The sequence below is a fragment of the Tetrahymena thermophila genome (genome assembly GCF_000189635.1).
Source record: "Tetrahymena thermophila SB210 genomic scaffold scf_8254652, whole genome shotgun sequence".
Lineage (NCBI taxonomy): Eukaryota > Ciliophora > Oligohymenophorea > Hymenostomatida > Tetrahymenidae > Tetrahymena > Tetrahymena thermophila.
Genome location: NW_002476420.1, coordinates 215,531 through 233,414, shown reverse-complemented (window position 1 = coordinate 233,414; position 17,884 = coordinate 215,531). Strand labels below are relative to the sequence as shown.

Below are 17,884 nucleotides of genomic sequence, written 5' to 3'. Positions count from 1 at the left end.
ATATTTGATAGAAAAGTATTTAATAATTGAATGTTTTCTCTCTAACATATCAATAAACAAATAAAAAGTAAATTAAAAATCAATAACATATAAATAAATGTTAAGTGGGATTAGAATAGTTAAAAATATAAATAAAACTTGATCTAGGTGTAAAAAAGTTTACTAATTAAAGCATATATAATGAACAAAATGCGTATATTTTATTTTTCTTCAAAATCATTATTAAGTAACAAAACAACAATACAATTTAATTAATTTTTTGATTGCGTAATTCGCTATTTTGTTTTTATTTTATTTTATTTATTGGGAATAGAGGATTATTATAAAAAACCCGTAAATATTTGTCTTTCCTGCTAATTATATCGCATTATACTATTTTCCTTACAATAATAAACTAATGACATAATTTTTTGTTTAAAAGAGATTAACTAAGTTAATAACTTGAATGGATTAAATTTCTATTTTTAATTTCTTTTATAATATTTAAGTGGCTGTATATATGACATGTTATGTTACTTTTTCACAGTAAATTCAAAGTTATTATTAATCGATTGTTTACATAAATAAGAATTTGATTTTTAACAAAATTTAAGTAAAAATAAATTAATGCTTTTCTAAAATGCTATAAATATAATTTCTATTTAGATTTTTTCATTAAAAACATGCTTATTGTATAGATTTATTTATTGATCAATACCTAAACTAAAATATTTTGAAGTAAAAATAATTTAAATTAACTTAATACAAACTATTTACACTTTAATAGGAGGGAAAATTAGATAGATAAAAAAAATTTAACACTTTTGTAATGCTTTTCAATGAATTAAAATAATTGATATTATTTTGCATTCAATATTATGCTTGTGGATTAGATGAAAATTATTACTACTCATAAACATAAGATATTATCAGTTATTGGGGATATATGATTTGATTAAGATGTGCTATTATTTTTTACAATAATTAATTTTTATTATGACGACTATCTCAAATTTAATTTTGCTTACTGTTTACTTTTTTTGAATGTTGTTTAATTTATTTAAGTGCGCTGTTTTCGATTGGTGTTTAATATTTTAAAGAAATACTAAATTATGAAATTGCTATTTGAAAAAGAATTAAATATTCTGCGTCTGTATGTCAAAGCTTCAATTTTACTCTATTAGAACAAACATCTAATAAATGTAAATAATTTGGAGTAATGAATAATTAATTTATATCTAGAAAACATAAAATGTCATACTGATCACTCTTCTTTTCAATTTGATGTAAGTTCTTAATTGAAAAAATTAACCAAAAATGTTAAATAATTTTCAAGATATGGAGGCTAAATATTATATTAAGAAGATTTAAATTAACTAAATTTAGAATAAAGTGTTCTATGGTATATTACTCATCTACAATTTAATTATATAGAAAGTTGTGGAAATAGTTTGCATTTTAAATGTATTTTTATTTATTTATTTATGATATATGATGCTTGAATATTAAGAAAAAATTTTTAAAGTGTGATGTAAGATATTGAATTAATTTTAAAAATAAGAATATGCATATGTTAATATATAATATGAAATCAGTGCAAAGGCTTATTAATTTTAAGTTAAGTTAATTTGAATAGAATTTAATTTAATATATAAGATTGTTTGTTTGTTTATATATAATGAGAATTGAGTAAATAATTTTTTGCTTATGGACATTTTTTTGATTTGTAAATATTTTTAAAGTGAGGAGATTAATCGAAAGTTCACTCGCTAAGTACTATTTTCTCAGTCAAATTATTAGTTTTCGATGTTTTATTCAAGCTACTTTTTCAAGTATGTGATAAAAATAACGTGGCTTTTTAAGTCTTTGACAGATCTAGAAATGACCCAGTCGTATATGTAATACTTAAGGAAGTAGTAAAATATCTTGCCAAATCTTTTGCTATTTATCAAAGAATTTAGTGTGGATTAATTAAATTTTTTTTATCTTGTGAAAGTCTAAAACTCCTTTCTTATTTGTATGATTCCCTTTTCTTGATTTTCAAACATAGATTCAATAACTATTTCATCTCCACTTTCTAGAATGAAGAGGTAAAAGGAGCGAATGATGTTTTTAACAAAGTTTGATTTTTATAGCTACTCATATTCTTATTTAATTTAATCTTTTGAGAGTACTTCATAAATGTCAGAATAATATTTTAAATTATCTTCAAAAGAGTGAGAAGGAGATCTAGTTTCGATGTCGCTTATTTCAGAGGAGCTTTCGTTTTACATTGAAATGTATTAATCCATTTGCTATATCATTTTTAGTTAGTGAAAGTTTATTAGTTTATTTATTTTTTAGTAAGGTAGTTAGTTAGTTGGTTAGTGTTTTAAATTTATTTGTTTATTATTTTTATTTTAATTAATTATTATACTAAACTAATCTTGTCAACAGCAAGTATTTGTAGGAAACTAGAAAAATTTAGTTAGTTGTAACAATCGTATTTAATTTTTTCTTAATTTATAATTTCTTTTAGTATATTGAATCTAATGGATTCTGATTGTATATTGTTAATTTTTTAATTACCCTTTATATTTTTTATTCAGTAAATCAATTTAATTACCATTTGCTCATCAGAAGAGATTTTACAATAACCTTCAGCTAATTTATCTAGAAGATCTGCATAGTAAAGTAAATAGTAAAAGATGGTCAGCTATTTATTTACTTATTATATTATTATTAATTTAAATGATAATTTATCCAAAACAAAGCCAGTTCAAAATTTAAAAGTTGCCTTTTTAACATTCAAAAATTTTACTCGAAACAAACAATTAGTGATATAAATTAGTTTTTATCTCTTCCATTCAATAAGACTTAACTAAAAATGACATAAAATATTAAATTTTAGTGCTCCCGCAGATGGTAATATCGTAAAAATCAGAACTAAAATTTTGGAAAAACAGAGTATCAAAAATTGGTTATAGTTTCCATCCAGTTATACTAATTAATTGTGACAAGCCTACTTTAAACCAGCCTTAACTGAAAGGAAATTGAAAATTCGAAATTTTAAAGGTTTTTTGTTTAATTCTTTACTGTGAAAACAAAAGAAGAAGTCTTATTTTACCTTAAACTTATTCTTTCTTAGCCAGTTTATAATAATCACTTTTAAATCGTGGAAATTTTATAAAACTGCATTTTAAGATTAGCTTTAAACAAAATTCTATAACAAATATATGAAAAAATGTCATTATTGCTTTGGAAATCCATAAAAAAATGATGATTTTTGTCCTTTTTTTTCTTAATACAATTAAAATGAAATATAACTCCTTAGATCTATATTAATTTAATTTTTGGAAATTAATATCTGCACTTAGTAATACCATTTGAGAATCTCTTTATTAAATCAAAATTTAATTAATATTTAGAAAGGAATATAAATGCATATTATATTTATCAGAAACCTAGTAATTTACTTTAATAAAGTAAACAAACATTTTCCACGATAATACAATTGAAAATTCAAGTTAAATAATCATTTATTATTTATTTGTTTGTTAAAGTTAACAAACATCTTCCACTTCCACAACAATATAATTAAAATACAAGTTTATTATTTATTTGTTTATTTTAAAATGACTAGTAACTAACAAAATAAAACATTCAGTGTTAAAAAGCTTAATATATTTAAGCTATTTAACATTTTATTAACTTGTAAATATTATTTTTTTACTTTTCTAAAATTTTAAGTATTAAATGTATGGAAATCATTGATGTTATTGATTGACTACAACACCATAAAATTAAAACAACTTTTTTTAAATATTAAATGATTAGTCAAAAAAAGAAAGCAATTAACATATTTAATTGTGATAAATTTTGATAAGAAAATATAATTAGGATTTTCAAAAATCAAGTGCTAGCAATATATGATAAATCATGCAAACAATCGATTAATAACAACCTGATTTATAAAAAAAAAAACTGTGAATATATAATATTGTATAGAAGAAGAACTTTCAGTCAGCTTAGATAGATTTTAAAAGCTGATAAATGTTTAATTAATTAAACCTGTGTTTTCTATTCCAAATTATTTATTTTAAGAAAAGAAAATTTTAAAAAATCTTTAAAAATAGAATTTAATCTTTTATTGTTAAAAGATTTCCAGCCTGATTTGATTAAAACTAATTATTATAATAAAATTTTATTAAGAAACCAAATTAGCGGTCAGCTTAATTTTAAAATACTGATGAATTTTCAATCATAAAAATGTGTTATTTGTTCCTTTTTTCTCTTAGATAAACTAAAATACGATTATATAGCAAAAGTAGATTTATATATTTTAATCTATATATATAATTTTCTGATGCTATTATTTTACTAGTATTGCATAGGATTTACACTTAATAAATCTCCCAAAAAGTCAGCTATCTGAATTCTCTTATAGAAATTAAATAATTATCTTAACTTAGAAGTTATATATGAAATTTTCTATCTACTTAATAAATATTTTCTGAATATTTTACTTTTGAGTTTACTTGTGTTTATTTATTTATTTTTGAGTAATATTTAAATAAAATATGTGTATGCACAAAATGCCAATAAAACCCCAAATTAATAAAATTTTTGTTATTATTTTTTATATTAGAACCAGCAAGCACTTAAATTTTGATGAAAACTTATATTTTTTACACAATTACTCAAAAATGAACTATTTTGAAAATGAAGTATCTATGTTTATTTTCTTTACATCTTTAAAAAAAATAATTTCACATAAAATTCAAAGTATTTGCAAATGTCAAGAATCTTAATTAAAATTTTAAAAGAGAAGGAAGAAAGGGTTTTTATAATATTCCTATTTAAATTGTTTTTGTGTGATAATTAACTTTTTGTTACAGATAAAAAGTAGCTAGTACTTAATTTTTTTGATTAAGATTTATAAATAAAGTTTTGTTTTCTTAAATTTACAAAAAAATAAACAAGTGTTTACTAATAAAGTTTAAGACAAATCCATTTTTTTAAAAATAAATTCATTTCGCAAAAATTTATGAAAATTCATCAAGTTAAATATTTGTATATATTATAAATAAGTTAAATAATGAAATTAGATATAAAATTTATTGTAGAAGCATTTATATGTGGAATAAGTACATTTTAAGCTTTTATATGTATGTATGCGCAAGGAAAATTGACAGAGCTAAACAAGCTAGTACTAATGAAATGTTTAAAAATTTAATTAGCTAATGGTCATTCATATTTAAATCAATTATCGTAATCAAAAAATGAATAAAATTTAATATTATCCATTAGATTTATACTAATAAATATTAACCAGATATTTTTAATATATTTGTATGTAACTTTTGATTGTAAATTTTGATGTGGCTATGACAATCCCCTTTATTACAATTAATTTGTTATTACTATGTCTTATTTAATACTAAATTAGAAGTTTAATAAGATTTTATGTAAAATGAATACTTATATTTTAAAATAGATTTTAGGCTAGTAAAATTCAAACTTTTAAGTTTCTTTCAGACAACAGATTGATGCTGCTGGCAATATTTATTGTTTTAATTTACCTTAAATTTTTAGTATCAATTTAGATTTTGCTTGTAGATTACTCTTCTTTTAAATTAAAGCAAAAACTTCTGTTCTATTAATTAAAATATTATCATTTTTTAATCTGTTCTATTAAAATTAAAGATTTAGTGATATCGAAAGTAAGTTATTCAAAATATAGTAACATTACTATTATGAGAATTATTTGATGTAATTCATGCTTAAGACTTTAAAAAATGTTTTCTTCTTTTGTTTATTTTTAATTTAAGTAGCGAGATTTTCATTTTTTTTATTTCTCTATTAGTATCTTTCTACAACCTAGTAAATTTATAATTAGATTTCGAAGTAAAATGCAGTACAAATTACTTCTTGATAAACATTAATTTACATATTTATAACAAAATCTTTCAGGATATCAAATAAAACAAAAAAATACTAATTTAAAGCCAGTAATTTACTATTAAATGTATATATATATTGCAAGGGTTACTAAATTTCTATTTAAAACAACTTTAACTATAGATAGATGGATACATAAGTAAAATATATATTTTTAAAAGACCTAAATTTTTTACTGTACTCTATCAATAACCAGAAATCATATTCATTTAAAAAATTTTATTTTAGTTTAAGATAATTTTTAACCTCAAGTTTAAAAAAAATAAATTCTGGATATTTCTTCATTAAAAGAATTATGATATATATATTAAAATCTATTATATTAATTACACAATATTTTAATAATTTTGAGAAGAAGATGAGAATTTATATAATTGTTTATGATAATCATTTTTCATTAATAATATTTTAATAAATTTACTTGTATCAATTTAAAACAAACTATAAATAAAATCTAAGAAATCAATAATTATTTTGAATGAAAAATTCTATGATTAATTCAAGAAAATTTGACATCAATTTAGTTAACTTATATTTTTCTGGAATTTTTAAAATTAAAATCGTTAAATAAATAAATGTAGGAAGTTCTCTATTCTAAGTATTTTCAATAATAAAAATGTAGAATTCATTAAAAAAAATTCTTCAAGAAATTATATATAAGGATTTATTAATCAAAGTAATATTTAAAGTTGAAGACTGAAACAATAAGTTGTATTATTTGTAAGTTAGTAAGTATAACTTATAAATTATATATATATAACCTTTTAGAGATGGTAAAAAGAAGGAAGATTTCTAAAACAAATTTTTATCTTTTCTTTCAATAAAATACAAATTAATTTACTCTTGCCTTAAATTTTATTATTTGTTTACTTCAAAATTAACTAAATAAAAGATTTTAATATAATTATATTTATAGAGTTTAAAATTTAGAAATAGTATTAAATACTTCAATTAATAATTGCTATTTTTAAAACTAAAATTAGCTTTTTTTTTAAAGAACTTTTATTATTTCAAATAAAAAATTTTTTTTAAGTTTACCTTAAAATTTATTAATTTTTCTTAATTTAGAAGCATTTTAATTTTTAAATGCTAATTATTTTTAAGTTACTTTGTAAAATAATAAAAAAAAATAAAAAAGTATTAAAAGTAATTTTTGTAACAGTTTTATTAGTTAAAAAATTTTTTTAATATTTAAATATTAATATAAAATGAAAATCTTTAAATTTGTTTCTGCAAATTTCTAAAAGCTATAATTGGTAAAATAAATTAATTTTTTTATTCTCTACTTTTTAACTTTAAATTTTAACTAATTTTATTCTTAAAATAAAATGTAATACACTTAAATTTTAAATGAAACACAATAAAAATTGAACCCAATTCAAAATATTACTTCTTAAATAGCTTAAGTCTATTTTTCCACAATATAAAACAATTTGCTGAAAATTTGATAAAATCTTAATGAATAGAGTTAGAAAATAAATTAAATTTACCAAAACAAAACAAATTTAATTTTCCTAGGTGCCCATATTGCTATTTAAAAAGTTTAGTAAATTTTAAAGCAGGCATAAGAACTTCTTCAACATAAAATAAATATTTAAATACAATAAAATTTAACTAAATTCTTATAAAATCAATATAGTATTTTAATAAATAACACATATATTTATTTAAATGCTTAATCATCAAAAATAACTCATCTGATTAGTTAATTAACATATAAAATTTAAAAGCAAACCATCAAATTATCTTAAAATTATTTCTCTAATATCTTCTAAGGCTAATTAAAATAAATATCCAAACAAATCAATAAAGCCACTAAATAATTTACATTCATAATTCAATTAAACAAAATAATTAATAAATATCCATTTTATCATACTAATTTTAGATAATTAATTAAATCATTCACAAAAAAATTTAAAAGATGTTATTAGATTTTTATCAACTCCAAACAAAAAAATTTATTGAACTCAGAAAAATCAGTAATCTTATCCATATTATAAGAAAATTTCTTAAAATTTCTATCCACTAAAAATTAGCTTAATTTAAAAATTTTTGATAATATTTTATTTGTTAAAAAAAGAAACTTTGATTATCAAAAAAAAGAAAAAAAACTAAAATATTTTAGCTGCTAGCATCAAAAAGTAATCATAACTCCTAAATAAATATTATTTATATTTCTTTCGTTCTTTAGAATATATAAAATTATATAAAAATCATAATTTCCTTCCTTTTTTATTTATTATTGTTTTAAACAAGGTAATTAATTTCAATCTCAAAAATCTTATTTATGTTTATAAATTTCAATCATAAGAGCTTTATAAATAATCGTTAAATAAACTTAAATTTAGAATAAATTAATTTGTTTTTTGAGCTTAATAAAATAATTTATTTTTAAATGATAATTAATAATACCGAGCTATTTTGTTTTTGTATGCACCAAAGATATTTTTATTTCTTTTTTCAAGCTAATAATTTCTTCAATAACTTCCCATCACCTAATTGAGAATGTCAAAAAAATATCGCCGTAAATAGGGTAAAATTTTCCCAGGATGTTATTTTATAATGAAAGTGAGATCAAAAATCCAACTCTATAAGATGCTACTTGAGCCATAGAAGGAGTGTATTTTAAGAAATTTAAATTATCTCAAGTAAAAATATTGTTTTTGCTTGCAAATATTAATTTTGAAAATTCAAAAATAATTAAATAATTCTACATAAATAAGTTAATATTTATAATTAAATTTGCATTGTATTTTTTTTAAAAATAATAAATGAAACTTAAATTTTTTAAATATATATGTATTACTCTAAAAAATAACAGTTTTTTTAAATCTTGCTAAATAATTTATAAAAATTAGCATTAATATTCAAAAAACATTCTTTCAAGTGTATTCTAAAAATTATATATATAATCAAATCAAATATGAATTTAGATATTAAAAAAGATAAGAAATATATATTAAATAAATATGAAAACTAGTTTTCAATAAAGCAATATTACCAAAAAATAAAATAATAAACTAAAACAAAAGTATTATCAATTAAATTAATAATCAAAGGATATAATTATTTTATTACAATTTCGATTTTTTTAAAGCATTTTACTATATTCCTTTTATATTTCTCTTTTTTTAAAAACTGCAATAATAGTATTTAATCAGATTTTAAGATTTACTTGTAGTCTATAGAATACAATAAAATTTGATTAAAAATAAATATTTTGTTCTATTTAATTTCTAAAAATTTATGGCTGAAATTTATTTTTACACTTATTATTATTAAATTAATAAGGTTTGTTTACAATTTGACAGAATACCCTCAATCTCAAAAAGTATATTCCTAAAATACCAAAGCTAATAAAATAAATAATAAATTATCATTTTTTTTACCAAACATAGCACTAATTGTCAATTTTAATTATATTTTTTTAAATCGAACACAAAATTTAAGCTTTTTTTAAATTAATATTTGATATTTTATAGTAAAGCTTTCACAATATTCAGAGTTTTTATTTATGGCTACAAATTAATCTATTGATATTTATTCAAATAAAGAATATGAGTGTTTTTACTTATTGCTTTGTTAATTTTTGATGAATAAATTCATTTATATTTATAACTAATTAATAGATAGATTAATTTATAAATTGAAATACTTCTTTATTCTTTACTAAATTAGAAATTTATTGTTACAAACTAAGTACAAAAATTTTCTAAATTATTTTCTATCTTAATTTGTATTTTAATATATTATAAAAATATCTTTTGAACTTAAAAATAAATTGTATAAAAAATAATAATTTTAATTTAAGTTTTAAAAATTAGAATTTTTTAATTGTTTTTAGCTCTAAGTATCTTACTTTCTTGTTTTCATTTATTTATTTGTTTTATGTTGAGCTTTTGTTTTTTAAATTTTGATTTTCTTTTTGATTAATGTAAACTGTAAGAAACATCTAATCAAAATTTTATCTAAAATATCTTTCAAACTTTACAAAAACTTAATTTAAAGTCTTCAAATATTAATCATTCACTTATTTCTTTTCTAGCAAGATAATCTAAATGGCTATTTTAAAAAAAATAAATTATATTTATAACAAGAAATATCTTTAGTAATAAGAATATATTATTTTATTTATTTTGAAATAAGCTGTATTATTAATAAAAATATTTGTTTATTTATTAATAATTTGTTTTTTTCTATCTATTTATCTATTTATCTATCTATCTATCTATCTATCTATCTATCTATCTAATAAATATATTTTTATAGCGAGCTTTAAAATTGTGATCAGAAAAGTTAATTGAATGAAATTCAAGTAATTGTAAACAAAATTTTAATAACCATTAAATAATTTAAATCAAAAGATTTCTTTATTTTTCTCTTTTTTAAACTTATTTGGAGAAATTGTTAAAAATGAAAGTCTTCAAATTTGTAATTATTGATAAAATACCCATAACTAAAATATATGTATATAATAACAAATTGATTTTCCTCTCTATTTATGCCACAAAATATCCTTAATTATAAATAACAATTTAAAAAAAAAAATCTTAAAAAAAGTAAAAAATTATTAATGATGACTTCTCTCTAGCTACATAAACAAAATGAAAGCGAAGAGATCTAGCTTCAGGAATCGTAATCTGAATAATAATAATAAACATTTACTAAATAAAGTAAGCAAAACTCCTAAGAATAAGAAAGTCTTTCAACTAAAACTATAGTAGTCTAAGTAGATTCCTCTGTTTCCTAAAACCTTGAAGATCTTCCTATTATCAAGAAATAATAGAATACTTAAGAGAACTAAATATTGGAACAAAGTATAATTGTTGAGAAACTTGATAATCCTTAATTACAAACTTTAAACTAAAATATGATCTAAGAAAAAGAAAGTTAGTAAATTATCGGGAAAGATAATGTACATTCTCCAAATTAATAAGAAAATTAAGAGCAAGCTCATAAAGATGAGAAGGATTTTTAATAAAATTCTTAAGACCTTGAATCATAAAGCTAAAGTATACAAAAAAATAATTCTTTGAATGAAAAAACAAATAAAAGAAGAAATGTGATCATCTTAAGCGTAATTTTTGCTGGCCTTCTAGTTATAGCTCTATCACTCTACTTTGCTCTTAAACCCGGAGAAGAAGTAAAATAGCAATTTTAATATCAAAATAAAAAAATATTTTATTTTTATAGAATGACAATTCGAGTGCTGAAAAAAGTCCTTATGTTATTTAGAGGAAATTTGTGACGTCAAAATAATAAAATTACAGACTCGAGTTACTTACTACGCACAATCACAAACGCAATGATTCTAGTAATTACACTAGAGAAATTGTAATTGAATACTTATTTAGTATGCTTATTTAAAATCAAACAGATGACTGTAAATTATTTTTATATCTAAATTTTAAAATTTAATTTTTAATTTGCTTATTTTTGGTATATTTTTCGATTAAAATGAGCTTAATAACAATTAATACCAAAACTTAAAAAGAAAATTAAACCTTTTTATAATATTTACTTAAAAAACACATTATGTATGCTTGATTCATTAAATTTAAAATGAATAACGTTTAATATTTTCTCTCTACTTTTACTTCTTCTCTAAAAGTTTACAAAAAATTTTGGTTTAGCTCCAAATTTTATATTTCAAGACTCATTTAAATAATTTAAAAATAAATAAATAAATAAATAAATAAATAAATAGAAATATAAATACTTGCTTTTGTTGATTAGACTAAACAATATGAAGTGGGAAAGCAAGATGATGTAGTGATACTTCCTGGGGCGAGAAATTTCATAGATTTAAATGACTCAAATAACTTAACTTAAACTCCAAATTAAAAAAGTATTGTTTAGCTTAACTTTTCTTTGTTTATTTATTTAATTAATTAAAATTTTGATATAGATTCTACTGAAAATCAATCAACAAATTAATCCCCAAACATAAATTCAACATCTGATTAAGATTAAGAATTTCCATTTTCAGATGACGACATTCAATTAAGCAGAGCTGAAATTATTTAATTTAACGTTACGAAGGTAATAAATAATATTAAACTTTTGCTATATAAACTGAATTATAATTTATCTAATAATAAGGGTGGAGTGATAAAAGACATTGCTTTTCCTATCAATGTAAATGAGACATTTCTATTCAGTCTTCCCGCTTTCCTTACTACTCTTCTACCAAATCTTTAGAAATCTAATTACGATATAATTGACCCAAAAGGAGTAAAAAATGTAACCAAATAAGCTAATTTTACCTAAAAAAATGTACATGGAACATACAAAATGTCAGTGATGTAAAGTCATAAATCAGCTACAGGAGATGTAACATTAGTCTAATAATTTACTTAGAAAACTAATGATGACTATAAATAAGTTACATAGTAGTAAAGTAACATCACTTTTAACAATTAAGGTTACTTAGTTAAAGGTCGTGTTGAGTCAGCTTAGTAATTTTAATATGTAAATTGGTTTTTTTAATTCTATAAAAAAAAGTAAAATAATTTCTTTTCTCTCCAAGGATAATTCAACTGAAGATGTCTTAAAAAACTAGAAAATAACTTAAAAATTTAATGTGACTTTCATCAACGAAACTAATATTTCTAATAATGAAAAAACTCATATCAATAACGTTTTTAATATGATGAGTACAGTATAATATAATTGGACATATTACCTCGAATTTATAGAAAACCTTAAAAAGACTGATATTTAGCTTGATAGTACTATTATAACATCTAATCAAACTGAAAAACCTCTTGTAGACTTAAATTGTAAATTTTTATTTCTTTTGAATTGCTCATTAAAATATTCATAAATAAAACTAGAAAAAGTTAACATAAGCTCACCCTCAACAAGAATGCTCACTCAAAACAATAATTTATTAGATAATTTGCAAGTAAAGCTATTTGAAAAGGACATTTTAACAATAAAGATGAGATCTTTTATTTCATTTAAGTGCGATAAATAATAAGATAGCTCCTCAAATGATTAGTGTTAAACACAAGTGTTCCTTCAATTTTTAGGTTTAAATATTCCTGTTTCACCTATACAAAAAGGTAAATATTTAAATAGTTTAATTAAAATCTTTAGTTTTCTTCTTAATACCTTAATACCGTAAGCCCTTTTAAAAAATCCCTCCTAAATCTTAAGGATTGGGATTTTTTTTTAAATAATGACTATAATAATTATTAGAATAAAAATTCATATTTTTGAAACCACCTTCCATTAATTATATGGTTGGTAAAATATTTTTTTAAAAGCAACATCTGAAAAATAAATTAAATTTTTTATCAACATATTTATTTGTTTATTTTTAAAATATAAATTATTAAATAATTAATTAGTGAAATTTCCTTTGACCAAATTTAAAAATGAAGTTAATTGGCTTAAAAAGAACTTATTGCTTGCAGTATAATAGAATATTAGTTTCAATGATAATTAGAATTAATTAAATGTTATTTCTTTTTAAAAAAAGGTGAGCAAAATAAAAAACAATGTAATTGATGTGGTCAAACAAGTGAAATCCTAAATTGATGCAAAATTTAATTTGACACAAAATTTATTTTCTAATTTATCTAATCCAATTTTGAGTAACTTACTTTTTTAACTCAAATTATGTTTTAAAAAAAATTAATTCTAAATAGATGATGTCTAAAAATACGCATCAGTCATCACTTCTTCTATTTCTGTGAATTTGTTAGATAAGCTCTAAAAGCTATAATTGGTAAAATAAATAAATAAATAAATTAATTTTTACTTTCTACTTTTTCACTGTATATTTCAACTAATTTTACTATTAAAATAAAAAGTAATACACTTAAATTTTGAATTCAACTTAATAAAAATTGGGCGCTATTCAAAATATTACTTCTTAAGTAGCTTAAGTCTATATTTCAACATTGTAAAACAATTTGCCAAAAATTTAATAAAGCCTTATTGAATAGAGTTAGAAAATAAATTAAATTTACCAAAACAAAACAAATTTAATTTACAAAGATGGCCAAATTGCTATTTAAAAAGTTTAGTAAACTTTAAAACAGGCATATGATCTTATTCAAGATAAAATAAATATTTAAATACAATAGAATTTAACTAAATTTGTATAAAGTCAATAAAGTATTTTTATTAATAACACATAGATTTTTTTAAATGCCTAATCATCAAAAATTACTAATTTCACTAGTTAATTAACATCTAAAATTTAAAAGCAAATCATCCAATTATCTTAAAATTCTTTCTCTAATATCTTCTAAGGCCAATTAAAATAAATATCAAAACAAATCATTGATTAACTTGAAAAGTCACTGAATAATTTACAGTCATAATTTAATAAAACAAAATAATCAATAAATATAACTATTATATAAGTCAAAGAAAATCCATAGATTAAGAGTGTATTGGAATTAAAAACTTCACAAAATATATTGAACCAGATAAATGAAAATTAAAAAGCTGCATAGGATTTGTACAACAGCTTTAATTCATTAACTAGTTTAGACTCTCTCTATACTTTGATTGCAAGTAACTTTACGTCATGTGCTGATAGTATTAATCAAGATATAACTACTAAATTGGCTAATATAACTGACATATTTTCAAACATAGCTTAATAATCAATGCTTAGCTTTAAAGATACAATTACCACTTTAAAAAATAAGACTTATGACTTCTCTTCTAATTTAACTTAGCAAATTCAAGATGGAGTTGATAATTTGTTTAGCACAGTTATCAGCTATGACAAAAAAATAATGGATTAATCTGAGTAAGCTCTTTAAATGCTTTCAGCTGACTTTAGCTAATCGGTAATTTATTATTTAATCAATATTTTTCATCAATCAATCAATTACTTAAATTTTTTAAAAAGAATTTCATAGATCAAGTTAAAAAACAAATGGGAAAACAGTCATAAATCTTAACTGATGACATTAGCGATTTGTCTTTAAAATCTTTAAATTTAACAAATTTGTAAGATGGAAATATCTTTGACTTTCCTGTAAATTCTTACATAAATGGAATTAAAGATGCTATTAACAACGGAACTGACACTATAAAGAATACAATAAATTCTGTGAAAAATGTCTAGAACTCTTTTAATGATTTGTCAAATCAATTAAGTCAAATTCATTAAGTTGCTTTAAATTTCAGCTAATTCGAAAACTAATTTCTCAACATTAACAAGAATTTCGAAGACATAGTTGGCTAAATTGATCTATAAAATTTATTCTAAACAATTACTGAAGATTTAAAATAAGATTTGATTAATTTTGTAAAATCTCAAATCCTTGAAAAGATTTAAAAATAAGCTATTGATTAAATTAAAGATAAAGTAAATTCTTAAATTATTATAAAATTATTATTAAGCAAATAAATCTTTTTTAAAAGTTTTAAAATTTAGGTAATGAACTTCTAAAAACAAACTTAAAGAATGCAATTGCAAAACTAGAAAATGTGAACAAACTCTTTGAATCTGCGATCACTAAAATTTCCTCAAAATTTTAAATTAAGAAAGAACAAAAGGTTTTGTTTGGTAATAATAATTTACTTATAATTTTATAGATAATTAAATAATTAATTAATTAATTTTATATTAGATGAAAAAATGAAATTTCCTTAATATCCATAACCTTATTATATCCCTACACCAATTGGCATTCCACTTGTCTTGCAATATTACTTTTAATTCAGTGCTTAAATATTTACTTTCATTGACATTTAAGCTACATCAATAAATGCTGGGTTTGGTGTATCAGCAAATGCAGAGTTTGATGCAAGTGCTGCACTTTCAGTATTAATAGCTGAAATAGGAGCATATGCTTAAGGAACACTTGTTTCAGTTGATCTGTAAGGTCTATTGAGTATATAGCTTCTACAAAAAGTAATTATTAATAAATTAAAATTTATTTAAAACATATTTTACCTTTAAAAAAAGCAAAACCTCTAATTCATAGTTGATGCTACATTTAAAGCTTTTAATTTAAAAGCTTCAATTTATATTTCATACATTAAAATAAAATTAAAGAAGGTATGCTTATTTTAAAGAAGAATGTTGGGCTGGGGTTTTGGGTCTATTTTTTCAGGTATCAGTAGAATTGGTAGAGCGATATCTAAATTGGGTTAACAAGCTGGTCACTTTGTAAAACGTGTTGCTAAATTTGTTAAAAAATATGCTTGTATTTATGTTCCTTAAATTTCTAAATCTGATAAGATTGATATCTTACCAGCTTTAAATATAAAAGGGTCATAAACTTAGGTCTAATTAGTTAATATAAATGTTGGTTGAAGTGTTTTAAAAATATGTGTTGTATCTATCTTATGGTATTTATTACTCATTTAATTTAATTAACCTTTTAATTACACTTAATTTTAATTTATATTGGGGATGGATACTCATAATTTTTTCTTAAAATACTCATAAAACTACATTTTAAAATTTGTTGACAAACCAAAAAGCTGTGTATATAGATAGATAGAGTAAATCCTAATATATTAACCATGATTTTCAAAAAATTTGCAATAAATAAATATGTAAAAAAAATTTTTTCAAAAAATTTCATTATTTTCTGGCATAAATTATAAAAATTAATTTCTTTTGCTTTTTTTAGAGTTTTACAGATAAAAAAATTCTAAAATTATTTTTTAAAATTAGTAAATATTTAGTGCTAAGGAGTTTTTAAAAATTTTAGTTTGATTTTATGGATAATATTACTGAATTTTCTGATTCCAATGAATTTTTATATTGGTGTTTATAAAATCAAATAACATCTTTTCAATTTGTTTCGTGATTAATTTAATTAAAAATGATAGAAAAATTAAACATCAAAAATTAATTTGAAAAAGTAGATATTAAGATAAGTAAAGATTGATTTAATCAATTAAAAACAAAATATGAGCATTATATTTTTCAGTCAATTTTCTCTTGCTAGTATATTGAATTTTTAGTAAAGAAATTAGCTTATTTAAAAGGTTTCTATAAAGGAAAATTGATTTTGATATTTTTAAAAAACTTAAACAACATTAATCTTTTGAATTTTAAGAGAAGCACGTTTATGATTTGCATTTTTAAGAAATTTAAGTTTTCCCATGTAAAAATATTGTTTTTCTTTACAAATATTAACTTTGAAAGTTCAATTATAATTAAAGAATTCTGCATGAATTAGTAAATATTTATGAATAAATTTACAATCATATATTTTAAAATAATAAATGTTACTTAAATTTTTTAAATCCGTATGTATCACTCGAATAAATATCAGCAGTTTGTTTTTTAAATTTGCTAAATAACTAATAAAAAAATGCCATTAATATTCAAAAAATTCTTTCAAATGTATTTTAATAAAAATTAGATAGATAGATAATCAAATTTTATATGAATTTGAATATTAAAAAAGTTAATAATAGCTATAAAATAGATATGAAGACTGGTTTTGAATAAAACCATTTTGTCAATAAATAAAATAATATATTAAATAAAACAATAGTATTATCATTTAAATTAATGATCAAAATGATAAAATTATATTATTGTTATCTTTTTAAAGCATGAATTTCACAAACAGTTTTTTATATTTCTCTTTTTTTAAAAACCGTGATAACACTATTTAATCAGATTTTAAGATTTAATTGTAGTCTTTTTGAAAATTTGATTTTGTTCTATTAGATTTCTAGTAATTTATGGTTTAGATTGATTTTTATACTTTTTATAATAAAATTAATGAAGTCTGTTTACAATTTGACTAAATATCCTCTTTCTCAAAAAGTCTTTTCCAAAAAGAGTAAATTTAATAAAATAACTATAATAAATTATCATTTTTGTTAATCAAACTAATAACTCTATTTGTCAATTTTAATCACATTTTTTTAAATTAAAATCTAAACTCTTTTTAAATGAAAATGTGATATTTAAAGTAAGATTTTCACTTTTTTCTGAATTTTATTTATGGGTGAAAGTTAA

The 17,884-nt window shown here is 20.1% G+C and overlaps 2 protein-coding genes across 2 annotated transcripts; one reads left to right on the top strand and one right to left on the bottom strand. All coding sequences in view use genetic code 6, as the record gives it.

Annotated features, from left to right (window-relative positions):
• Positions 1 to 1,763: 1,763 nt before the first annotated feature.
• Positions 1,764 to 2,393, bottom strand: TTHERM_00378730 (hypothetical protein; the record flags this gene model as incomplete). The annotated part of the gene is made up of 1 exon (XM_001015454.2): positions 1,764 to 2,393. The coding sequence occupies exon 1, from the start codon at positions 2,280 to 2,282 to the stop codon at positions 1,764 to 1,766; it is 519 nt and encodes a 172-aa protein (XP_001015454.1). The 5' UTR covers positions 2,283 to 2,393.
• Positions 2,394 to 10,498: 8,105 nt separating this feature from the next.
• TTHERM_00378710 (transmembrane protein, putative) lies at positions 10,499 to 16,213 on the top strand (the record flags this gene model as incomplete). Its single annotated transcript, XM_001015452.2, has 16 exons — positions 10,499 to 11,065; positions 11,116 to 11,305; positions 11,630 to 11,770; positions 11,831 to 11,964; positions 12,025 to 12,380; positions 12,427 to 12,704; positions 12,759 to 12,989; positions 13,278 to 13,342; positions 13,409 to 13,523; positions 13,578 to 13,657; positions 13,743 to 14,049; positions 14,302 to 14,735; positions 14,798 to 15,259; positions 15,316 to 15,460; positions 15,525 to 15,808; positions 15,863 to 16,213. The coding sequence occupies 16 exons, from the start codon at positions 10,499 to 10,501 to the stop codon at positions 16,211 to 16,213; spliced, it is 4,140 nt and encodes a 1,379-aa protein (XP_001015452.2).
• Between the last annotated feature and the right edge of the window lie 1,671 nt (positions 16,214 to 17,884).